This window comes from Mesitornis unicolor, unplaced genomic scaffold, assembly GCF_000695765.1.
Source record: "Mesitornis unicolor isolate BGI_N332 unplaced genomic scaffold, ASM69576v1 scaffold22444, whole genome shotgun sequence".
NCBI lineage: Eukaryota > Metazoa > Chordata > Aves > Mesitornithiformes > Mesitornithidae > Mesitornis > Mesitornis unicolor.
This window is the reverse complement of record NW_010178369.1, coordinates 1-26,913: the sequence shown is the minus strand read 5'-3', so window position 1 is coordinate 26,913 and position 26,913 is coordinate 1. Positions and strand designations below refer to the sequence as shown.

The following is a 26,913-nucleotide window of genomic DNA, read 5'->3' as shown; positions in this document are numbered from 1 at the left end:
ATGAAAATTGATATTCATAGCCACATTCTACCTAAGGAGTGGCCTGACCTAAAAAAGGTAATGAGTCTAGATATTGGGTGCTTTGTGTTATCAGCAACCATTACTACCAATGTGATTTTTGAAAGAAGAATGAATGAAGGGTTCAGATAAATATCTCCAAGTTTTTGTCTGATTTGGTTGTTTGTTGTTGGGGTTTTTTTAAGATGTAAGATATTTGTATTGCATTACTTTGGAAAGCAAGAGTGCCAGTAAGAAGGGGATGGGAAACTGAACTCTGCTCCCCGCTCTTTACTTAGTCTGAAGCCGTTCTTATGTTTTGCTTGGTTTTTTGTGAGACCTAAAGTTGTCAAATGATGAGTTGTAAATTCCACTTTCCTGATAAAACCAGAGCTGTCAGGTTCCAAAATGGTATTCACTTTTGTTTTCAATAAGAGAAATAACCAAATATTAGGCAAGATTAATAGGAGTGGGGTGACTCTAAATACAATTAATTAATTATCATAATTTTACTAATATCTGTTTTTGTTCAGTTACCAGAAAGAAGTAGCATATTGTATTAAAAATACAAAATCTCAGTTGTCAGAACACAGAAGCTATAAGTCATCTTGTCTTAACTTTGAATTTTTGTGTGGTATTATTATTACTATTCAATGACGTAAATTTGTTCTTGTCAGTAATAATTTTCATGATCCTGTGAAAAGTATTTGAGAATTAAAACTGTCACTTAAGTTTTAATGTAATAAATGTAATCCTTTTCTTATTTCAGATTATCAAAAGCCATGTAGTCATCTCATTCTGAATTAGGTTTTCGAGTTATTGCCTAAATAATTAAAATCACAATTCAATATAGAGATGTCTGATCACTTTTTGACTCATAAGGAATCATGTTTCCAGTGCTACAAAGGGTACTGGAAAAGATCACACTAAGCTGTATTTATATGTAGTTCATACACACATATGTATTAAATTATATGCAATTTAAAATGGCATTCAGATTTCCAGGATAGTTATTTTTTATAACTCTTTAATCTTTCCATTCATGATAAAAAATCAGACTGGAAAAGAGAAGCCTGTACTGTTGCTTCTTTCCTTATTGTGAGTCTGTGTTGGTTGTAGTTTGAATGAACATTCCCTGTGTCTGGCAGTAGTACGGAACCACTTGATTTCATTGTGCCTGTCTTTGACAACAAAGCAGTACCATTATTTCAGCCATGCTCTTAGGCATCTGCCACACTGAAACTTTATGTTACACTGCACATTTCTTTCACTTCATTATTTTGACGTTGATAATGGCAAATTCTCAGTTAAGTGTTTCGTATGTATTAGCTCTGTGTTTCTCTGATTTTTAGCATGACAGTCCAGTATCAGTACAATATTAGCCAGAGAGCAACTGGAAAATGTAGACAGCATATTAGAAAAAATTAATGAGAAAACCTGGCATTAAGAACATGCATAGGATTATTTCTTCATTAGTAGTGAAAAACAAGATTGTTATGCATAAAAACTCCTGGAAATGAATGTTTGTTTCCTCATTTACCTAGGAAGCTATTTTAAAACATTTATTTGACTTCCTATTTGTAATTAAAAGAGCTCTTCAATGAAATGCACATATCCCTGGATAATGTAGGTGAGTTTGCATATTTTTGAGAACAATTATGTATGCTTTAAAAGGATAGAGGTTTAAATATCCAGACTACAAAGACAGGTTACTCTTGCTTCTTTCAGATTTTGTTGTCCTTTTTTGTGCAATATCCCTATAAAAACACCTATAAAATCCCTTCATTCTGATTTGACATTATTTTAAAAGATTTATTTTTTGACTGTATAAAAAGGGCAATAGGTTTACTGAGATAAAATCACCCCAAGAATCCCTTGATGTTTGCAGACGTACATCAAGGCTGAATTCACTACTTTCAGACTCTGTAGGCCAGTGTTGCATTTGTTTAAACAGTGATAAGGAGGCAAATACCAAATTTTTGAAAGTGAATTTCCACCTGCTAGTTGTTGTTTCCTCTGTTCTAAAGATGGAGTGATTCAATGGTTTATTAATGGGCCCAGAACAGAAAACAACTCTCAGAATTCCCTAGAGTCCTCTGAAAGTTCAAGCCATTAACATAGTTCTATACATCTCATGCATGGAAAACCAATGAGGCAATCCTAACATGCACACATAGCACTAAACCTTTCTTTCTTTTTTCCAGCCTTAGAAATACTTAACCTTGAACCTGTAAGTAGAAAATTCTGTTGTCAAGATACTTTTTTAAAGAGCTGAGGAACCCATAATAAGTATAAAAATTCATAGAAATAAATGAAATAAGGAGTGCAATACATCCAACTAATAACTGAGGGGAAGACAGAAGAAAATAAGCTCAAAAACAAAACAGTGAGTTTTTCTATTGCCTAAATGCTCCTCTAAGGTAATTATCTTCTGCACAGTTTACAATTGCAATTAGCATGGAGCTAGTGAAAACGTAAAGATCTCATTAGGTATTACTCACAAAATTTTCTCTAAATTTAAATATTTTATATATATATATACACACATGTATATAAGCCTATAAATGTATACATTTAAATAAAATATACATAGCTAAACATAGGTAGATAAAACATACATAGCCTCAGTCATGAGCATCTCTGATTGGCTGGTCAGGAGGCTTGGCCCTGCACACCTACTTTAGGAAAGCTCACAGTGGCATTAAGTAATGATTTGTTATCACAGGAATTCAGGAATGTATTCAAATTGTTTACACTTCAGTTGAAGAACTGCCTGCGTTTTCTCAGTTTCCTTTGAAATGTTTCTTTACAGAAAAATGGGAATTCTGAGCATTGTTTTCAGTCTAGTATAATATTTCAAGATTTCATTTATTTCTAATCTTATAATTTATGAAAATCAAAGGAAATAATCTTTGTTACATTTTGGTTTTTGGTGTAAACAATTTTGAATCTCTGTGGAAGAATCAATGAGCATCTAAGCTTCTCCTTTTTAGCTTCTCTTGGCTGTTTAAATATTAATAAACAAGAGGCTGACCTTCAGTCCTGCTGCTGAATCACGGAAGCTGAAAAGCAGAATCAGTGCATCTTTGTGCTAATGATTAACTGATCACAGATTGGAAGATTGTCAGCTCAGTTTTCATATTGCCAAATGCTTGATTTAATTTTTTATGTGTTAAAATCATTCCAGTTACAACATCAATCTAGTAAGCAACATTAAGCACTTTGAAATCAGTTGTAGGGCTTACTGAAAAGTGTTGTTAAACAGGGAGCTGTAAGTTTGGATCTACACCGTTAGTTTTAGTTCAGTCCCGTAGCCTCAATGAGGCTACTTGTAGGCTCAAAGCTGAGCATATGCATAAGTGTTTCTCCTAAATAAGGTACTGCTGGATTGCAAGAACTGAGATTTTTAATATTACTGCAGACTGCTAACTAGTGCTGGCTTTTTCTTCCTTCTTTCAGAGGTACGGATATGGCGGATGGGTACAGCTGGATCATCACTTCAAGGTCTGGGCTGTTTGGTGCTGTAAGCTGATCTTTTGTTGTCATCAGGAATACAAACTCACAGTAAATCTATTAAAAAGCAAAGTGGCAATAAGATTGGCTATGTCTTGGATACAGACTTCTCTAGAGGTCTATCTTCTATGAACTAATGCAACTCCAATTCCTCATATACCTCAGGAGAACTTTTTGCTTGAGAGGTGAAACTCACATTTCATTGTATGAACCAGTATCCATTTTTCATCATCATCCTATTTTAACACTTGGAATGAAGAGCTCTTAGAAATTATTTTCAATAAGATAGATCAACCTAAAGCAGATTACATGTAGATTTTTTTTAGTTAAAGGCAGTCATCTGTATGCAAAGCAAAACCAAAAGGAACTAGTATTTTAATAAAGGTTAATGAACTCATATGTGAAAATGTCTTCACTTCTTCACATCTGAGTGAAAGGGAAAGAGTAATTTCTGTAACTTCATGACAAGTAGAACAAGTAGCAGAACAATAAGGGCAATTCATAGATTTGGAGACCATTATGTAGGAAAGTAGAAGCCTGAGGTTTATTGGCAAGTAAAAGGAAGACTGGATCTGATTTTACTTCACCTTTTTATCACCGTACTCTCTACTAACTTTACAAAGGCACTTCTGAGCAACATTAGTACAACTGGAACAACACATCTCCAGGTGCCATGAGTCTATGCATTCAGCATCCATCCTGCTGGTACTGACATTGGCAGAATACATGTATTTACTCTGATGGGGACAGAACTGGTTTCTTAAAGGCTTGATCTGATCTCAGTTAGAGTAGAGCAAATTGGCAGTAATTTCAATGACATTCATGGTGACACAACGATGTAAAACTTCTGAAAGCAAGATCAAAATGTTGCAGTTTATCTTCTGATAAGAGCATTTAAAATTACCAGTATTAGTGCTTTTTTTTAGGAGGCCACAAAGACCTAAGAGAAGTAAGACTGATATGGCAGAACAATTCCCTTTGTACATTACTGTGTAGGTTACCAGCTAGTTTTAAAGACGTTACGTCTGTTACCATAATCATGAAATTTCAGATCCGAGTCTAAGCAGGCACAGGAGGAGAGAGCAAGCCACCTGCTGAATCAAAGCACGGATGGCACAGCTTCTGAGGTACATGGTAGGTACAGGAAGGGGAGAATTGCTGGAGACATTTTTAGCAGATGAGCTGTTTGTTACAGGTCTGATGCTAAAATTCCTTGCTAAAAATAGTTTGCAAAGGAACGCTGTGGCAAGTCAATAATAGCCTTATACACTCTGCAGAGAATTCTGTCTAGCCTACTTCTGTCTGAAAATGGTGTGTGAAAAAGGTGCACAGCACAATAAAATCTTCTTCAGATATATGGAGCTGGGGAAGTTAATTCTTAGGATAAAAAAATAAATTAAAAAAAAGCAAAAGCTTCTCATATCATTCCGCAAAGAAGCATCAGGGTCAAACTGGAAGAAAATAATTACATGCATTTTTAAAGAAGTGCAATTTGGGATGCAAGTGAGTAGTTTAGTGATGAGATAATTTTAAATGTAGATTGCTGAAGCCAGTCAGCCTGCTGGACTCAAATATCTCTGTCTTAATTTCTACATAAAATAATTAAAGCCTTAAATATCAGACAAGGAATGGAATGGAATGGAATGGAATGGAATGGAATGGAATGGAATGGAATGGAATAAAATAATAGTATTCTTCAGCTGTGCCCTTAGAAAATGAATACTTTTTTTTGGTGAGATTGTCAGCACTGCACCTATTGCTTTGGAACCTGAAAAATTTTGTCCTGATCCATGTTTTACTCTTACTACTGAAAACAACCCCTTGAGAATTATTTCCCACTTGAGGGGTCGGTGTAATTTCTCAATTTAAAAATATGAGGTGCAGATTAGTGGCAGTGTCTAGAGACTATAGCAGTATGACTCATTTTCCAGTCACAGTATGGCTGTACTAGATCTTTCTATCCTTACATACACAAGCATGAATCTATTCAGATGACCGCGTTTTTCTTTCCTGCATAATCAAGTTTGCTTTTGCCAACATACAATGCTGTGAGCTTAGCCTTGGCCTGTATTATGTTTACCAAAAATTGGTTAATGCAAAGGAAAGTAGCAAACTGTTCATCTAATTCTTCAATAAGAACAGCACGTGGCTTATAGGAAACCTTTCCTATATTGCAAACCCTGTTGCAGCATTCAGAAAATGACTGTTTATCTCAGTATTTAAGTATGAACACTGCCAAAGTTGGTAGTAAAATTACACTGTAATATTGTTCTCAATATTAGCAGAAGAAGATATATCTGAGCACATCTGCTGCTATGCCTTAGCTATGTCTGAGGAAAGAATTGTCACCTGTGTTCACCAGCGTTAATCCAGTAAAGTCCACATGATCTATTCGCATGCGATGCAATGCTCAGCTCTACTCTGTCTTTTTCTCTACTCACAGCACAAGTATTTTTCTGTTTATTAGGCAATCGACAACAATGCATTGATCTTGTTTAATGTATTGGAGTGTGTGGCTAGAGTAAACCTTTCTGTCAGGTTGGAAAATCAATTATACAAGAACCTGAAGTATTTTACCAGTGGATCAGGACTACATAGTTGTTATTACTGACTGTAATATTTCAAGGAATTTTCACAACCAGTGATACAGCTAACAGGTAACTTGATGGTCTGCTGAGGCAACATGGTTAGATTTGTTGAAGAGAGCTTTAAAATATTCATCAGGGCAGTATATTTCTGAATGATGTATGAAGTTAATAACAAATTCAAGGTTAAGAACAGTCTGACTTCTCAGAAAGAGGGGACAGAAACACAGCTCTGCAAGTAGTGAAATTTTATTAGTTGTTTCAGTTTTAGCATACTAGTAAGGGATATTCTGATTTAACAGGTTTTTTATTGAGAAAAATAGACAGGATCTTAAATAAACTGATATTTTGAGGAAAAATAGGGACCTTTGGAGAGAGAGATTTCCCTTTCCAGAAGGGTCAGAAAACTGCCCTGCACTTAGCTTCTGTTTACTGTGAAAGTGAAGGAATAGCTGCTGTGTTTTCTCATATGGTTTTCAATTTTCAACTGTGCATGCAGTGTGTTCTCTGTCCAATACATCTGCTGCTTGACTACGCTTACCCATCTCGAATACACAGGGTCACGTGGATCTTCTCACTTTCACCCATTTCTGTTTATCCCTATAGTAGCTTCAAGCAACCAAGAAATACTCAGGCTTTGCAAGTATTGGTGAATTGTGTCTCATCACTTTGTGCGACTGTAAGCCAACAGAAAGACTGTTTTATCTGACTTTACGAGTCCATAGAAGCACGTGGATACGTACAACTGTAACAGACAATATACTTTGCTTATTGTGACAACACTGTGCCTACCCAGCCTCTTTGAACAATTGACAAAACATCCAAAAACTAAGTTTAGAAAGGAAGTTTCCATATTCATAGTTAAAGGAACAGTATTAAATTTCATTACCTTGATAATATTTTGAACTTTGTATGTTTGGGAATTGGTGGCATATGGAGAAGGTATTACATTAATTCAAGTAACAGTTTTGTATTACTTTTAGGTTTTGTTTGGGTTTGTTGGGTTTTTTTCCCCGAATACAAATTCTTCAACAATTCTTTTTTTTTCCCAAGGAGAAAATGTAATCTGAAGAGTACATAATAGGTCTGCTTTTGACTCAGCATCACTGGTGATACAAAGCAACTGGACTGAAATTAAGAGAGTTGCACAATTATTTCTATAGTTGCTGGAATCATTGTGATGCTATTGACTTTTAAAGAACACACACATACCCAAGGGGAAAATGTAGCACAGATTTAATTAGAGCATTGTTTTGAGGTCAAACTTTGGTTTGAGGATAAACTTGGATTAAGGTACCAGATATCTTTTCCAAACAAATGTGAAGTGATATACACTGCAAAAGAAAGGGATTTTTTTTATTATGAAGAATCAATTCATGCCATCTGAGCTATGAATGGCTGGTTTATTAATTACTATTTTAAAATAGTCTGATTAAAAATATCTACTGAATAAAAATAGAGGAACAAAATTCTGTCACTGAATTTCTGTAAGGAGCACAATATACTCAAGCGGCTATAAATTAGCATGTACTACTTTATCAAATTTATAATATATGAAAATGTCATTTCACAGGGACAGGCAAAGATGATGAAGGATGGAAAGGTTTTTAGAGTTATTCAAGAGAACTGCTGGGATCCAGAAGTACGGATCAAGGAGATGGACCGATCAGGTACCTCCAGAAAGGGATCGAAATAATTGTGTCTCATTTAGAATAACAGCAACTTCTCTGTTAGTGCATTTGAAAGTCATCAATACCAATATAAAAATCAAAAGCTTTCACATACTGATTTGTTAGTTCAAATCTTTTGAAAGTCAGTGAAAACTGATACGCTTTATACTCAGACTTAAATGGGACATGTTCCCATAAGTTTCCTCATTTTCAATAGTAATTTGTTCCCCGCATGGGCTCACTCATTTTAGTGGCATTGTTAAGGCAGTAAGGAACTCGTTGACATGAGTGAGGATGACTGATTCTGGACTTGAAAAGGCAACATTCATTCCAAATATAGAAGTGATTTACATAAAAGAGGAAGCATTTTTCATTTTTGTTTCAAATGTTAAAAAGATTCTGTTTACTCATAGGATTTTTCTGTATGTTTGTTTAATTTTTTAGTATTTTTTTTCTGCTTAGATGTTCCAACTTCATTCTGTATTTTTGCTAGAGGACTCTGAGCCTAGAGAACTGGTACAATTACTTTCTTAGAAAAGAGTTTTTCGGATTTAAAAAGAAACTTTACCAGATACAAAATTTGCAAATTTATTTTCCACAAGTTACTTACATGCCACTAAATAAGGTTTGTAAGATGGGAGACTGAGGATGAGAGAAGGAACTTTTAGTCTGATCAGTTACTTTTGTTAGTTCTTATTAACACTGTAATTCCAAATTACTTTTGTGAGAGAAATATTATGTTACTAAAGATGGGGTTTTTTCTTAGACTGAGGCCTGAATAGTTCCCTACATCAGTGTTTTTGTAGACACAACTTCAATACTTCTCTGACTTTTCATAAGGAATATACCTGTGACATCCTTATGATTATTGTTTTCTTCTCTGTGATTTTGTGATTCTTCTCTCATGGGATAGCATGTTAGGAGGTACTTTGGGTCATTCTCCTTATGGAGGTTTACTGCAATATGTAACATAGGCTAATTTAGGAACTCAAGGGCTGGCAGGAAATTTATGTAAACACAACTCAAATAATTTCAGCTACCTCCTGTCCACCCTGGAGAAGCAGTATTTCAAACTCCAACCATTAGATACTTAATGGGAATGCTAGAATGTCTTTGCAACCTCTCTGAAATATGCTGCCTTGACTAGGCTGTAATCATTCTCTATGTTAGCTCAGGGATTTGGGGGATTACCACATCATTCAACCACAGTGTGCATCATAAATAGCCTTTGGGCATCTTTCCCTTTCAGATATTTCCCTCAGCACTGATGGCAATTTTCTACAAAACAGTTCTGCCCCATCTATTTGCTGTAGACAAGGGGAAAACACAGGACCATTTATTTTCTAATTTTTGCAACATCTCTCCTGAAAAGCACATGTATCATAAAGTCCACACTACAGTATTTCTCCACAAACTAAACAATGCTTACTTAGTTTAAAAAAAAAAAAAATCCAAAACTGTGTGTTACAGCACCATCTGGTGACTTGTGCCATAAAAATGGCCCCTTTTGTTACAGCACTCCAGAGATACAGGCATCAGCCAATTCAGTGGAAAAAAACCAAGGGGGGTCTTAGTGTTTTCATTCTTACTGTTCTTCTAATGATGAAGACTATGGGCCACATTTACTCTTTTTCTCTTTACAAAGCTGTAGCTACTTAGTTCAAAGACCTTTTTCTGTAACGCAGGCTGAGATAGATTTTACGCAAAAATTAACCTCCAAGCATGGCATAATTTTAGAACAAAGATGCAGGGAGTCTCCCAGCTGAACACCACCAGTATCAGTCACTGTAAGGTATTATTAGCTCAGAGAGATAACTTACAGCTTGGTTGCTAAAAGGCTTTGTGCAATGCCCAAGAAATCTTGCCAGTAATAAGAAATGGTAGCCAATGTACCAAAGAGACTGAATTAGTTCTTATAATCGTATGTCCTAGGTCCATTTGGTATACAAACCTGTGTCTTGATCCACTCAATAAAATAAGCTATCAAGGTAATTCAATAAAACAAGCTGTAAAGGTAATTAACATCACAGTTCTGTGACACAGATCATCACAATTTTGTTGGAGAAAATCTCACTTAATCCTAACTGCCTTTTCTTACTATTTTCTCCTTTGTAAAACCCTCTGAAGAGGGTATAAAGTAGGGATTTTTCTGTGCTGATTCTTCTTCTTCCTAAAGCTAGTGTCTAGGATAGTTCAGCTTAGAAATTTGCCTTTAAGATTTATGTTAAATTTGCTCAGAAGTGTAAAAATGGATTGAAGACAGATACAATGCTTCTTGTGGGAAACATGGTGAATGTTCTCAAACATACTACTCAAGTGTCCAGTAGCATATTGGTAGATAATACAACTTAGGATGTACTTCAGTATATATGTAATTTTGTAGGCCTACTCCTTAACACCATTGCTGCTGTATGTAATGTTAATCAGATCTTGTAAGAGAGTTCCTTGCATCAGCTTCCCCCTTGTTTCCTACTTAAAATACTGAGAAGGAGGATAAATCATTTTGTTAAATATTCACATGCTTTGGCAAGGTCATTGTCTCAGAAGAAATCATGTCAGGGGTTTTTCTGCCATCTTTTGCATTAGCAGTTTCATTACTAATAACCAAGTTAAATTTTTTAAAGCATGACAAAATATGTGCATAAATACTGGAATCAAACCTAAAATTTAAAAATATACAGTTTTGAATATGGCTATTTAGTGAAGTCTTAATTATTGTTTATTGTTTCTTCTGTTGTTGATCTGCTAGGTTTGTTGTGTTCGTTCCTGTAACGTGTCACATACAAAGTTATAATACAGAGTTGCATTTGAACAGAAACCAAACAACATAAACTTAATTCTCTTTATTGCTAACATCAGTTATTTCTAAAACCAGACAGAATTTCTTATACTTACAACCTCACTAGTCCAGACAAAGGATTAATTAATCCTAACATGACATAGTTTTGGGGAACACATTGTTTAACAACCACTGTTAACATAACATTATTTATCTCTGAGCTAATTTACATATTTATTCATTAAATATATATTATAAACATGACTCCAAAGTAACCTTAAGATACTGTATTCTGTTGGTTTAATATCACAGTCATTTATGTGAGAGTAACATTAAATTGCTATTTTAATTAATTGTACACATGCATATCAAATACTTCTAAAATCAAAATACTTAGTTTCACAAAATATTCTAGTATGAGTATGTTTTATTTTTCTTTCTACTTAGCAAAAATATTCTAATACTAATAAACTGATACACTACAAGATTTATTACCATGATCCTCAATTAGCAAAAAAAAGACTCTATCCATGTCACTGTTAAATCAGTCTTTCTTACCATTAAAGCTTTTACCTTCTACCTTTCAACCATCTTACTAAAAAGAGGAAACATTAATAACTGCTTTTTCTTACTCAGGAGTCACAGTCCAAGTCCTCTCCACAGTCCCTGTAATGTTCAGCTACTGGGTAGGTTCCTACTAGCATATTTTGTAATTAATATGTTACAAATTTTGTTTTAAAATAAATGCATCCTCCTGTAAATTAGGTGATTGAAGTAATCACTACAGCACTGAAGTAAATGGAGAATTGTTCTGCTGTGAAAAACAAAAGGCAAATAATAGTCCAGTTATCAGAAGAGCCAGCAAGGTGTCCTGGCAAATCTCACTCTGCAGTACACCCAGTAAGAAAGAACGAGACAACAGAATTTCTTCTGGGCACCTTATGGGTTAGCTGGAAACGGAGAGAGAATTTGCCCAGCATGAATCCATGGTTAGCAGACAGACATATATGTACAGATGTCATGAAAGCTAGACATCAACCAGTATTTTCTCATTAAAAAAAGAGGAGTAAAAGATGTATCTGTGGTCTTGTCCCACTTTCTTTTCAATGTGGCATGGGACTCATTGACCTAGAATCCTTTGAATCTTAAAATTAAGTAGCAAATTTAAATTAATATGTTTCCAGCATGGTGATCTTGAATGCATCAAAGAAATAAAAAGAGTCTGAGAAGATAAATCATAGGAAAATGCGGTTCTAAATACATTCTTAATTTGCCTATTTAGCTATGTGTACAAGTCAATTTTTTCTATGTGAACAGATTTGCTACATTCAAAATCATTGTCTTAAGCCCACATATAAGTAGTACCACAGATCTTCACAATTTATTGTTGGGTAACATATCTTTAAAATTTTATTCTGGTATTTATGGGAATATTTTCCATTAAATATGCATTTGGGGGTAAAATGGGAAACTAATTGTACAGATATTGCAGTTCCCTTATTAGAATTATGACTGTTACCTCCTTCTAAATGCTAGAGAAGTTTGCTCAAGTTTTCTCTGTAGAATTCTCATGCTCCAGCATCTCGCATTTCTTATTTTTATCTCTTCAGCTCCACTAATCGGAGACTAAATATTCATTGCTATGTTTAAAAATTATATGCTAAGGTTTTTGCATTGGGATAAACAAAACCAGAGGACTGGTTTACACAAAAAAATATATTTAAGTGCATCAGCAACTTAGGCTTTATTACACTCATCCTGAGCAGTAAGGGTAACAGAACTTGACAAAATCTTCAAGACAAGAAGCAGAACTGCACCCAGGGTTTAAAAGCAAGGTAAAACATAGCCTTACTGGTTTCCAGCCATTTGGAATGGTAAAGTAAATTTTAGGTTCAATCTCTGCCTCTGAATTGTTTGTAGTGACATTTATCCAATATCTTCCAAAGGTGATAACATTTGAGAACTATATTTGAATGTACTGTTCTGCTTAATATCTTACCAGGCCAAACCTCAGGATACTTTAGATCTAGCCCAGATATTAAATAATGACTTAGCTGCTACAGTAAAAAAGTACCCCAAGAGGTTTATCGGCTTGGGTACGTTACCTTTGCAAGCTCCAGACCTGGCTGTGAAGGAAATGCATCGCTGTGTGAACGAACTTGGATTTCCTGGAGTACAAATAGGATCTCATGTCAATGAATGGGACCTGAATGCACCAGAACTCTATGATATTTATGCTGTGAGTAAATGTTTCTTTTCTTATTTTAGGGAATTCTGTGACGTGGAATTCTGTCTAAAATGTCTTGGGACATATTCAGTCATCAACTGAATTTATAGATACATTAAAACAATTGAGCCTTCTATTCTGCTTAGTGATCAGAGATTCAGCTTTAATGATATATGATAATTCATTATAGGGTATATTGACAATAAAACAAATATAAAACATTCTGAAACATACTTTATAATAATGAACAACAAAATATTTGTATTATATGAGTTCTCACTGTAGAGTTCCCTTCTTGCTTTGTGAGTATAAGTGCAGTATCAAATAAAGCATTTGAGGTCAAGTTACTATATCCAATCCTATGCAGATAATCAATAAAACTGAGATTTTCAGGGATACCTATAGAGCCAAAATACCATACAGAATTATGCAAATGGGATCAAAAGTTCAAAACTGAATGTACTGATGATAAAATTAATGTATAGATTGCATTTCTCAAATAGCCTGAGGTCCAGATGAGGATGGTCATTTGTCTACATTTGGCTAAGGGTTTAATCACTGTACATTCTGTATCTGTTTCACAGGTTATTTCAGCTGTCAGCTTGAAAGTGATCCATAGAGGTTATTTTTCAGAATGCTGAATTTATTCAAGAATCTTGTTAGTGCAGGACCTGGACTATTTGTTTTTATGGTCGTACACAGTCAGTTACCAACTTCCACTCTTGGAGGTGCAGGCATTGACAGAATCAAAGCATGGCTGAGGTTGGAAGGGACCTCTGGAGGTCGTCTGGTTCAAGCCCCCTGCTCCAGCAGGGCCACCTCCAGCCAGGTGCCTGGGACTGTGCCCAGATGGCTTTTGAGTATCTCCAAGGATGGAGACTCCACAACCTCTGTGAGCAACCTGTGCCAGTGCTCACTCACCCCTGCAGTCAAAAGGTGTTGCCTGATGCTCAGAGGGAACCCCCAGTGTTTCAGTTTGTGCCCATTTCTCTCCTATACTGGGATGCCTGTCTTGTACTGGGATATCTCTCTTATGCTGTACATTCTTCAGCTTATGTTTAGCACATGTAGGAGTAACCTCTATCACTTTTAGAAACATCACTGGATTATAAAGCTTGTGAAATTAAGCCATATTTGATAATGGACTTTATCAGTCTACCAAGCCAGTTATTGAATTGCTATTTTTAATTTACAAATGTAGATGGCAATTACTCCCTACAATCCAAAAGTTGCAGCTTTATTTATGCATGTATGGGTAAATAAAACCAAATTTTTCAAATGTGTGATAATCTCCTTAGCAACAAGAGGAGGTCCAGAAATACATCTGTCAAAATGAAGCTGTTAAATCGTGGTTAAGCATATGAATGACTCTGGTGACTATACACTTAAATTTAAGCACATAGTTAAATTACTCAGTCAGAATCAGCATCCTGTTCTTCTGTTTTCCTTTCCAAAGATGTCAGTAGTTTTGGAAAAACAAATATACTTGAGTGGAGGTGAGTTACTGATCAGAATACAGCTAGATTTCAAACTCTCAGAGTGGATTAGGAATAGTTTTAACTTTTTTTTAAGCCAGGCAGAGGGCCAAAGGGGAGAAATGTAGTGCAACAACAATGAAAATTCTTGAATGCAGGTGGAACAATTCTGCAAAACCATCTTAAAATGGTTCTTTAAAACATTATGAAAATCATCCTCATATGTATAATGAAACTAAAAGAATGCTAGTTTGAACTGAGATTTACACATGGTTGACAAACACAGCTAAAAAAGCATTTTTGTAACCCATTAATCTGTGGAACACTTGGCTTACAGAAAAGATACTATCATCAGTGCTTCCAATCCTGTAGTCTCAACAAAAATTTTGAAACTGAGTGAGGACTTCAAGGATATGGCCCAAAGGAGTAATAAAACCAACTATTGCTTATAGTTCTTACTTCTGGGTCTATTTTCATGACTAGTACTAATGCTGAGTACAATTTTGTAGGTAATCTTTAAAGCACGACTAAGAACCAAGATGCATTTTGGTACGATTACTCAAAATTTAATTTTTTCTCTTTGCTGCAGGCTGCTGAACGATTAAATTGCTGTCTCTTTGTGCATCCCTGGGACATGCAGATAGATGGAAGGATGTCCAAATACTGGTTTCCCTGGCTAATAGGTAAGTGTGTATTTGCTTTGCTTTCTCTACATTTATGAACTATCACTGCATTATGCTTGGAAGATTGTTGCAGAGGTACTAGTACAGAGAAAAACTACATGATTTTTCTATCAATCATTTTTTAAATCAAGCACTACAATTAAATCTGTTGTGTAAATTCAGCAGTAATTTCTTTTTATGCTTTTTGAGTTTGCCTGACTTTTAAATTCCTAGAATTAAAATTATTCAGACTAGCAACAGAATCTAGTATTCTACTTTGTCCTAAATACAAAGAGCAGATGACTACAGAAACATTAATTGTCTCTGAAATGAGCTCCTCAAAAATAATGAGAGTATACAAAGGAGTAGGCAAAACCAAACATTACTTCCTAGAATTTCTTGGATTATTTCTTCCCCTTCCTCAGCATGGAGTCCCTCCCACAGGAGATAGTCCTCCATTAACTTCTGCAGCATGAGTCATTCCCACAGGCTGCAGTTCTTCATGAACTGCCCCAGCGTGGGTTCCCCACAGGGTCACAAGTTCTGCCAGCAAACTTGCTCCAGCATGGGCTCTTCTGTGCACAGGTCCTGCCAGGAGCCTGCTCCAGCATGGGCTTCCCACACAGTCTCAGCCTCCTTTGGGCCTCCACCTGCCCCAGTGTGGAGTCCTCCACAGGCTGCAGGTGGATCTCTGCTCCACCATGGACCTCCATGGGCTGCAGGAGGACAGTCTGCATCACCATGGCCTTCACAGGCTGCTCTGGCACCTGGAGAACCTCCTTCCCTTCCTTCTTCACTGACACTGGCGCCTGCAGAGTTGTTTCTCTCACATATTCTCACTCCTCTTCTGGCTGATGCCCTGCAGCTTTTTTCCCCTTCTTAACTCTGTTGTCCCAGAGGCGCTGCCACCGTTGCTGATGGGCTGAGCCTTGGCCAGCAGTGGGTCTGTCTTGGAGCTGGCTGGCATTGGCTCTATTGGACATGGGGGAGGCTCCTAGCAGCTTGTCACAGAAGCCACCTCTGTAGCCTCCCCACTATCAAACCTGGCCACGCAAACCCAATACAAGGACATACCCAACCTGCCTGTCAGCTGTCCTAGTGGTGTAGGATAAAAACTGGGCTTAGAATTCAGATCTTAGCTTCCAGTCCTCTGGCCTCATTATAGTTAATTAATGTTCAACTCCATGTTCCTCTAATAGAAATAATGTGTAACCTTTGGTAGCTGCTCTATAAATGTTATTTTTTCAGTAGGTTCAAAGCTAATTGAAGAAAATGAAGGTAACATTTAAAACACAAATACTAAAATAAAAAATAAAACTTTCATACAATAAAGCGCTTTTTTGTTGTTGTTCTTAGGCATGCCAGCAGAAACAACCATAGCCATTTGCTCCATGATTATGGGAGGAATTTTTGAAAAATTCCCTAAGCTGAAAGTTTGCTTTGCACATGGAGGTAAGTCCTATACCATGTGACTCAGCTGTTCTTTAGTTGAGCATGGTACAGTTGTATTTTCTGGTATGCCAACCAATAGAGTTACTACTTTAAACCTGAGTACCACCAGCTGAGTACTATTACCCCAAAGAAGATACCTGCCAGATCACCTGCTTGTATGAACACTCTCTAGCCTGTTTCAGCCAGTGTTTGAACTGGTACTATAGCCTTGGGGAAACAAGGAGGAAGGGGAGACAGGAGATGGTTTGGGGAAAGGAACAAGGAAGCAGCAGGAGGGATTTGGGCATCACAGTAGTGAAGAAATGTGGAAAAAGAAGCTAGTGAAAGGGAAGGAATAAAACAATGCTGGTGCAGAGCACTTTCTTTCTAAATAGCTGACAGTAAAACGTATGGATCTGTGTTGATAATGTGTGGATTTTTCCTCCTGCATATTTTCAGCTTCTGTATCTGAAAATTTCTTCTTGCAGGCGGAGCTTTTCCATACACAATAGGGCGAATCTCCCATGGATTCAATGTGCGCCCTGATTTGTGTGCTGTGGATAATAAGGTGGATCCAAGAAAATACCTTGGTTCATTTTACACAGACTCTCTTGTCCATGATCGTGGCGCACTAAGGCTGCTAACAAGTGTAATAGGGGAGGTGAGTCATTCCTTATTTAATTCTCTGGGAAATAGCAAAAGGAGAAGAGGAGAAGGAGAAAGCAGGAAGAAGACAACACGTTCACCCAGTAAAATCAGAACCTGAGCCGTTATAAACTGACATGCTTCTGCCACGTTGATAATGTTTCTGCTATATGGAGTTACTGAAACGGTGGTTTTAATCCAGGAAACAGTGCACTGTGAACCTTAGTTCAGTGAAGCTGGTTCCTTATGTAAGGTTGTTCAGGATGGAACTGCAAGCAAAGACTGCTTCATTTGGAACCTTGTTTTCAAATGGCTTAATTTTCAAATTCAAGTGTATACCCAAAGAAAACAAATTGTATTTCCACTTGGGAAGCTATAGGCAGAAAAAAAGCCAATAATAAAGTTTTTGTGAGGATCCTGGAGAGCACATTAAATATCATTAATTTGCAAAAATATTTTATTTGTTAAATCTTTGTAGTTTAGCAACCTGTTTAAATCAGGTACAGCATGGGACAAAAGTGCAGAAACATTAAAATCATTCCTTCTTAGTAGTAAATGCTTAGGAAGGGGTTGGAGATGGCATCACTCATGCTAACTTCCCGTGGATCACTACAAATCAACAAGAGACCTGTACTTGTGTCTGGTTCTCTGGAACTCAACAGGATTTTTGCAGCTAGCAGGCACCTACCAGATGAGTCTAGCTCTTGAATTTTAAATTGTCATGTTTAGGTGGTCAGATTCACTAGATATTAGGAAGAAATACTGTGAGGGTGGTGAGACACTGGCACAGGTTGCCCAGGGAAGCTGTGGATGCCCCCTCCCTGGCAGTGTTCAAGGCCAGGTTGGACAGGGCTTTGAGCAGCCTGGGCTGGTGGGAGGTGTCACTGCCCATGGCAGGGGTTGGACTGGATGAGCTTTACAGTCCTTTCCAACCCAAACCATTCTATGATTCTGTGATTACTTTTCTTATTGCCAAGGACACAAGATCACTTGCTTGTTTCTTTTTTTCCATTTTAAAATGTTGGGAGACATGTTTTGCCATTGTTAGAAAAACCTTGGTAAATTAGAAACTGTGTGACTCAGCTTAGCTGTACCCACAGGTACTTTTTTTGCTCTGATTCTGTTAAGGTGAACTGTAGATGTCAAGAGCAAAGCAGGAGAGAAAGTACAAGGGGATGCTTAATCCATTGCTGACAAACTTACTTAACTTTTTTATGTTTTAACTTGTATTGAATGCAAGTCTCAGAGCAGTTCTGCCTTCGAGTAAAAAGTTAGCTTTGCACCTCAAGGCTGCTCTAAGCTATGGCTGTGGTGAGAAAGCTACTGTCTTTGCAGCACACTTAAACTGTAACTTCTCTACCTTTCTTCCTAAGAAGTGACACACAGACTCTGGCCCTTAAACGTGATTAGGCTTTGCAACTGAAATTTAGTTGTTTGAGGAGAGAGAGGTTATGGATTGTAATTCGATAATCTAAAAGTCAGCCAGCAATAGCCTCTCTGGTGTCTTGTTTATTTTGTCAACAGACTTCTGAAATTAAGTTTCTTAACGCAGTAAATTTGACCCCTGTACTACAGAGGATCTTGGCATCTTCTTTAATTCTGCTCTGAGTATTTTGAGCTCAAGCAATGTGACATCAGGTGGAAGCCCAATGCTGAAAAGTCGAGTCAGATCCCAGAAACTTAAACACTTTGAACACTCAGGAGAACTTGAATAAAAGCACATTTTCTTTCTGTTTTTCATAGCCTAAGGCATCTTATCCTTGATCATGCACATCACATTTTTAAACTTTACTTTATAACCATGAAGATTTAAAAGTTCTTTCTTTTTCCAGTGAAAGTTGATATTCTCACATAATACCTTTCCATGAGTCAAATGCTTAAAAAAATGCCAAATATCCTAGTGTTTTCAGTGCAGTCGTGTGTTGGCAGAATAACACATATAAGATGAATAAGTGCTGGCCTAAAAACAATGTGATTGGATCTTGAGGATGACACTGTAACTTTATAAACTGAAGCTACAAAGTAGGACAGCTCTCTAGAGGATAGCTAAGAGCTGTGCAGTAGGGGCGTCGGTGTGTGCGAAGATGTGCTTAGACATGGCTTCAGGCCCCTAGGGAACAGCCCTTACCTGGCATCAGAGTGGAATGTGTTGGCTTTGAGCTTATGAATATTAAAATCCAGTGACAGCTGTGGTGACTCATGTACATTTAACTTCATCCCTTCTTAGTTTTGGGTGCAGGTTAATTGGAGCCTATAAAGGAAGCCTTAAAGGTAGCAGAAATAGACATTTCTAAGAAACAATTTTGTAAGATTGCAAAATTACTGCAGTCCTTCACCCCTCCCCATGATGACGTAGCAGGAAGTGAATATAAACAAACACAAAATCCCCAATGATGCTGGCTATATAAAGTGAAGAACTGGGTTGACAGGTGATTAAATGTTCTAGTGTGTCTCTGCAAAATCTTCCCCATGGTGGTTCCTCAAGAGCCATCACCCAAAGGTAAAAATTCTCTGGCCAGAAGTTGGAGGTGAACTGGCTATAGCAATCTGGCCTGTTTTGGGGATGTATCCTGATAGGAGGAAAGAAGGTGGATTTGAGGCAAATACAGTTTTTCACTAACATAAGAGGACAAAGTCATGCTTGATGCTCTTTGAGATTCATTTTAAGATTCAGGTCCCTATTACTGTGAAAAAAGTTCTGTAGAGTAGAAGGGCCCACGGAGATTAATCATCAGCCACAGGTACCATTCTAGGAGGAGAGATGTGCTGATTAAGGTATCAAACTATAAGTCCTCTAGGGAAAACTGAATTTGCTTATATACTTTGGAAAAATATAGTACTACATATATTACACTATAATTATTATTTATGTGCAGACATGTCACAGGACTTCTCTGAGGCTGGTTGCTAAAGACAAGTATTGCAATTCCCATTTTATAGATGGGTACAAAACTGAAGCTCAGAGTATAAATGAATAGCCTGATATTACTAGTAGCAGAGCAATAATGCTTCTTCTAAATTTTCCTTATTAATTTACAGCTCTTCATTTTACTGCTGGTGAATAGGTCACATGATTAGCTGTGAAACACTTTAAAGTAGAGGAAAAGGAAAATATAATTGAAATAATATATATTTTATTCCAGTGAGGGTGTGGGATTTCTTTTTGCTTTGGTATACAGGAGATGTAAACAAGAATGTACAAACCTTCCTGGCTTCCTTAACCTTGACTAATAAATTGCTGGACAAATACTCAGTTTCGTTCTCCTTTACTTAGAAATCCATTTTCTCATATTAATGTAGTATGTTTATTGGTTTGGTTTGTTGGGATTTTTTATATGGCATACATTTGCTTTTCACATCTGAAGAAAATGTCTTGGTATCAGACTGAATATTAGAAATAAAAGAATGTATTTAGCTGCTTAAAAGTACACACGTCCAAATATATTTTGTTTAATCTACACACAGAACTTGGTTTAGTAGACATAGGGTATAAATTCTCCTATTCTAATCTTATGGCAAGATTTCTATAATAAATTATAACCCAACAATATAGGACAGAACAATGGAATGTGCATCTCCTGTTTGGATTTCGTATAAGGTTTTGTTTAGGTTCTTTTAGAGACTCTGGGGTGACATCTACTGGAGATGAGGAAAAATAAAATGACAAATAAAAACGAATCGTTTCCTAAAATAACTGAAATATGTTTTCTTCAACTTATTTCAGTATTGGTAACTGAGTTACCAAGTGCCCCAAATTCATGAGCTTGGCTTCAAATTCATGAGACATTTAAAAACATATATTTTTAATGAAAACCGTGGGTTTCAAATATTCATGTCTCCAGGAGATGAAGCTTAAAGAAAAATAGACTTTAGATAAAATCAGGAGAGAGCTGAATGCACTCTCCAAGGTAGATAAAACGCGGAAATATTATTCCAGTGTGAAAATGAACCTATAACGATGCGGACCTATTGAGGATCTGCCTATTTCTTTTCATCTCTGATAACAGGAATGATGCATACAGATTTTCATAGAATTTTCATTTTGCTGACTTGCTTTCAGAAGCAAATCATATCTTGTCACTCATATTCTCAGACACATGTTTCAAATGCACAGCTAATATCCAATCTCAGTCAAAGACAAGCAGATTTTAAGAAAATTAGGGACTTCAAAAAATATATGAAATTTTGCAGATGAGATTTTGGTTTTGTTATCTGAAGCTGAATACAACTTAATTTAAATAAAATACTTTTTATTTATTTAAATTTTTATTTTAAATTTTATTTAAATAAAATACTTCTTATTTTATTTAAACGTTTTCAATAATTCTACATTATAACATGCTTTAAATAGTATCATGTTTCAATTATTATAGCTTTTAAAGTAACACACAAAAGATAATCTTGATTGCTTTGTATTTTTTATTACATGTTCTTCTCAAATATATCTAATTTTAAGTTTGCCTGTGTCTGTGTGTGTCTATGTGTGTGTGGGTCAAGAATTTCAAATTCAGAAATGCAAATCCAAGCATCTTTTCTGAGTTTGGTGGAGAACTTCCTGAGATTCTTACAGAAATATGTCAAAAAATCTCATACTCATTTTGGACTGCACACAACAGTGCAGAATATGCAATAAGCATGAAAAAGAACCAGAAGTAAGTCAACAAACAGAAGGAAGAATTCTGTGTACCTTTTATTGGCCATTTAATTATGGCAACGCTAAACCACGATTAATCACTGCATTTAAGGCAAACTACTTGCAGAAGCAGTACGAGTAGTCCAGGAGAACAAGAGATGCCTTTCTGTTACATTTCAAACCAGCAGCACAGTACAGAAAATCAATCAAAGTAGGAAATTACCATTTGAGTTGTATTCACCTGAGCAATATATGCTCATTCCCGTGAGCCTGGGATTTTTGTTTTGAACTTCCTGTCTGTCAGAATAGAAATACACCAAACTTTAGTTTGACACCGCAAAAACAATTAACAAATAACCTGTACTTTTTTCAAACTCAAATTCAGCCAATAAACTCTTGAGTCATTGTTTCCAAGCTTATTTTTTTTCTTAATGGAAGTTGGAACCCAAAGATTATCTTCATATTCACTTTTGTAATTAATCAGTGGAATATATACATGTGATTTCCTGTGGTTTATTATAAATTACAGAAAGCATGTGCAACTATCTTGTTTAATGTTACTACAAAATGTACAACATGTTTTTTTTATCACCAGGACAAAGTTATTTTGGGGACAGATTACCCTTTTCCCCTTGGGGAACTGGAACCTGGAAAATTGATTGATTCAATGGAAGATTTTGACAATAAACTGAAGGTATGGTGTTTGCATTTGGGTTTATTTCCCTCCTTTTTAAGCCTCCGGGTTTAGACATGAGAAAAAAATACTGAAAAATGAGTGTAGAACACTGATTTCTGCGAAGGTTGGAAGAGGCCCTTTAGTCTCTTTGCAGCAGTTCATTTTAAAGCACAAGTAAAACCATTTGAGTAAAGTATGACTTAAGCACAAATATATATATGTGTTTTGTTTTTACAGGATAAACTCAAGGCTGGAAATGCTCTGGAATTTTTGGGTCTTAGCAGGAAACAATTTGAATAATTATGAAGCTATTAAAGAGACCAAACTTCAGAAATAACACTGAGTCCTTAGGGATACTTCTGTTTGCATGTGCAGTTATGCAGATGAAAAATAAATCTGACAAGTATGTTACAGTCTGCTATTATATCAAAACCAAAAGGAACTAGAAGTGAGTATGCACAGGCATTTTTGTGCATTTGAGGAATTAGGTTGTCTTTAAACAATTCTGAAATCCCTGCTTTCGTAAAAAAGGAGAGATTTCATCTTTTGCAGTTGTAATAAGAATCTCTGAAGGATAATCACTGTCATGTTATTAGGACTTCATTCCCAGGAACAAAGGACTGAGAAAAATATGACTTGTATCCACTACATCTCAGTCTTTGTTATGCCCAATAAGCAGAATTTGAAAGAACCTTAAAATAGAATTTAAACAGAATTTTGTCGATGCCCAATAAAAGGCAACATTTCCCTTTATCCACGGATTGAAATTGCAGCTCAGCACTGCAAGTATATGCACTGACACTTTGTAAATGTTGTGATGGGATGAAAAAGGTCTGTGTGGGGACTTGTACTTTTTAGCTGCTGCCTACACTGCTGGCAACTTATTCATCAGAAACAATTTGAGCAATATGGTTGTAGGTGCAGAAATAACGTATTTGTGTGGGTAATACTTTGTGTGTCACTGTCACTGTCAAAATAAATACTAGTGTTTATCAACAGTATGCTTTAATGGCCTATTCCTTAAAAAATACACCCTAAACGTAGGGTTGGATATTTTAAATGTTGAAATGTTACTGCTCTATCTAGTTTGAGTCCTCCTATAGGAGTGGAAAGATGGTTTACTTTATAGATGATTGATTGAAAAGGGTTTTCATGATTATCCGGTGAGTGCACAGGCATCCTCCTCCTGAGAGGGTTTCATACCAGTCATAAAAATGCTGACGAGCACTTACAGTCTCATGGGATCGTTTGCTGGCTGCATACGGTGTCACCATTCTTCTGTTTAGTCATAAAACACTCCAGGAAAAGTTATTAGGCAGGATTTGGTTTTGTAGCTGTGTCCATAACTGTCCTTATGTCACAGACTGAACCTGAAAGATGCTGAACATCAGCAGTTCCTGCTGATACCAGTGGCTGTGGGACTACAAGAAGGCTTTGTCCTTCTTCACAGTGTCAAAAAAAACCAAACAACAAAACAAAAGTGGTTTCTGCAGGTTAATTATTTGTTTGCCTAGCTATCGCATTTGGGTCTTTACTATATCGCTTCTCTAAATATATTCCATACAAGACTACTGGACATGGGAAGCTGAAGTAGTCAGCAGCTCACAGGTTTAGGCCCTAGGAATATGAGGATGTTGTGTAAGAGGAAAAGAGGACCCAACAATATTAACAATATTTAGTTGTCCTTGGGTTCGCAAGACTTCTGCTGACCTTTTTTATTTAAATATCTACATGCAAGTATTGAACTACTTAAATGTATGATTCTTCAGTCAGATTGTTTTAATTAAATTTCAAAGTAGAAGAAAGGTAACTTTGTTCTCATACGATATTCTTTTCCTTCAGCATATTTGATTTTCACAGATGTTTAACTGGATTAAAGAAGAAAATACATTGTGATTCCTCCAGTACGTTTTAATTGTATTAATTCTTCAATTTTTTAATGAATGAAACCAGTTAAATTAGTGAGAATGCAATGTTACATCTTTGGGGACCAAGGTCTGGAACGTCTCCAGGAGCAAGAACAGTATTTAATTACCTTAACCTGTGACTGAATGGGTGATTGCAGCACTCTGCATGGCAATTAATTAATGTGCATACCCTGCATAAATCACATTCATTATGTGCTGTCATTATTTAATGATATTCTACTTATTCTCGATGTGTTAAGATTTTTAAGACAGGGATATATATAATCTTCCCTACATCTTGCTTTTTTCCATTAACAAAGCTAATATAAAATTCTAATTGCACAGTCAGACGAGAACATTCTTAACACTATTCCACCAATTACTGAAGGAACAAAAAAACCAAACCCGTAAGTTGAACACCCAAACTCCATGAGTTTTACACAATGATTTAAACAATGAGGTAAAATATCGCACTTTAAGATTGTTAAAGGCCCAAAAATATGAAAGCAAAGATGAGGTCCGAATTACAACAGAAGTCTTTGCAGTTAAATTTCCTCTGCACATGCAAAATCTTAAAGATTATTTGCAATTGGGGAAATCAGGCAAGTTATGCGTATCTCTCCATGCTGTGTCATACATCTGTGTATTTCATTACTGTTCTGTTGGGTCCAGTTATAAAATTGTAACTGCTTATAAGAAATCTGCTCTGAAGTTGTAAAAGAACTAGTTGTAACATCATTTTAGGTGAACAAAACCACTGCAGAGTGCTATTGGCATACGCTAAAGATGAGAAAAGCGTGTGGAGCTCTCACTGATCCACAATTATCAGAACTTTAGGAAAAAGTACCTTTTCGTACTCATTGAACCCTCAATTCAGTAATCTCAAGCTGCTGCTGAAAATCAGTAACTGAATACATAAAATGTGTTCTCCGTCCTGTGTCTGAGTGCCCAGTGAGAAGCTGCATTACAGCAGGTGTTGATGTAAATGGAGCTGCTGAACAGACTGAGCTTGAGGTGTAAGGAAATTCAGAAGGACTATGTGTTGTCCTGAACGGAAGGTAGGAGGCTGCATTGCTTCACCTCAAAGCAGTAGGAGAAGTTGGGATGTTTCATTCCAGCACTTTGCCACGTAGGCTGTGTCACTGCTTGGCCACCTGGGTTCACTGGGAATGAGTTTAAAGGCTTAATAACAGCCACGTAAAAGTAACACTGATAACATATTGTAATTTAAGGGTTAAGTAGGAAGAGGCAAAAAGTTTAGCAAGTGATCTTAATTCTTAAAGGTATAACATGGGAGAGGTTTGGACAAGTTTCCATTCAATACAGCATGAGCATGTGCATCTTCTCTGTGCACTGGAGTGTAACTGCCTTGCAGGAGCTGTTAACCTGGAAGGACACATGGTATGACTGGACAGCTTTAATTCTGCCCTATTGGCAGTTAGTTATTGCTTATATAGGTGTGACTATCATATATGCCATACACTCAAGATGCAGGAATTGCTGTGTGATTCCTAAGTGTTCCTGCACTTAAGAGAGGAATGCTTTGCCTCGATGTTTGATAGTACCAGGAGCAGAATCAAAGGCACAGTGTGCCTCTCACAACCTTGACCTTTTCCTCGAAGAATGATTATAGTAACTTCAAATACATTAAAGACCTTTCCACCTTCTCCCCACAGACTATATTCCCAGCTCTTTTCTCTGTCCAACACAACAATCAATTACAATGTCCAAATATTTTAGCCCTTAAAACATAAGTTTTTTTATTCTGTGCCCCTGTGCAGCCTGTTTCAAAGCTGCAAGCATCAGAAAGGCAGGCGAGTGAGGTGGGAATCACGCTTTGTAGGTAGTACATGGCACATGGGTGATGTGAAACACCCTCCCAGCCAAGCTGTCCAGGCCAGACTCCAGCTTGTCATCCTAACCCCACTGCCGTTCCCTACAGATTCTATTTAAGGCTCACTCTTTTGGGAGCAGAACTTAAATATTTACTGAAAGCCTGAAAGTTAACCGATGTCACATAACCTGTGGCATTCATGCTGGGAGACTGAGATTCACTTAGTTTTAAGGATGAAGGGGGTGCTAAGTCCTAAGAACCATTAGCCAGTTTCACAACTAGATCACATATCACAGCCTGTGCCTTCAGGAGCGGTAACTCTTTCTATCTGTAAAAGTTCCTCGTTGCGGTGTAACCCCAGCCGGCACCAGAGCACCACTCAGCCGCTCGCTCACTCCCCACCGGTGGGGAGAGAAAAAGAACTGAAAGAGCAGAAGCGAGAAAACGCGTGGGTCTTCACCGAAACAAGGAAGTTTTGAGAGAGGTAAGACAAGGCTATTGACCTTAACTTGCTCATCCTCTCAACTGAACGCTAACAGCCCAGGAAGACACGACTGCGGCTCAGCGCCCTCTCGGTTTGCCCGCCCTTCCCGACGGCTTCGCCTCTCCCCGAGCCCAGGGGCCCCCCCCCGGCCCGGGCCCGGGCCGGGGGGGGGCCCGCCGCTCTGAGGGGGCGCCGCGCGCAACGCAAAGGCCTTATCCGTGCCGCCTCACTGGCCACGCCGCAGCCAATCAGGGCGGACGGGCGACCGACCCGACCGACGGCGAGGGGACCGTCACTTCCGTGATCCCGCAGCCCCTTTAAGAGCCGGTGCGGTTGTCACTCCCTGCGTCGCGTGCCCGCAGGAGTTACAGCGGCCGTCCCCTCCCTTCGTGGCC

General features: G+C 37.2%; 1 protein-coding gene across 1 annotated transcript; it reads left to right on the top strand.

Moving 5' to 3' along the window:
- On the top strand, positions 1 to 22,702 carry ACMSD (aminocarboxymuconate semialdehyde decarboxylase). The gene is made up of 10 exons (XM_010182436.1): positions 1 to 57; positions 3,457 to 3,501; positions 7,669 to 7,765; positions 11,181 to 11,230; positions 12,547 to 12,783; positions 14,836 to 14,929; positions 16,265 to 16,360; positions 16,828 to 17,000; positions 22,213 to 22,311; positions 22,531 to 22,702. The coding sequence occupies exons 1-10, from the start codon at positions 1 to 3 to the stop codon at positions 22,591 to 22,593; spliced, it is 1,011 nt and encodes a 336-aa protein (XP_010180738.1). The 3' UTR covers positions 22,594 to 22,702.
- The last annotated feature ends 4,211 nt before the right edge of the window (positions 22,703 to 26,913 follow it).

Bases quoted from the DNA above. Each gene is read 5' to 3' on its own strand.
- ACMSD (XM_010182436.1), top strand. From the start codon at position 1: ATGAAAATTGATATTCATAGCCACATTCTACCTAAGGAGTGGCCTGAC. The intron at 7,766-11,180 runs GTACCTCCAGAA...TTTCTTACTCAG, and splicing joins CAAGGAGATGGACCGATCAG to GAGTCACAGTCCAAGTCCTC. The intron at 22,312-22,530 runs GTATGGTGTTTG...TTGTTTTTACAG, and splicing joins ATTTTGACAATAAACTGAAG to GATAAACTCAAGGCTGGAAA.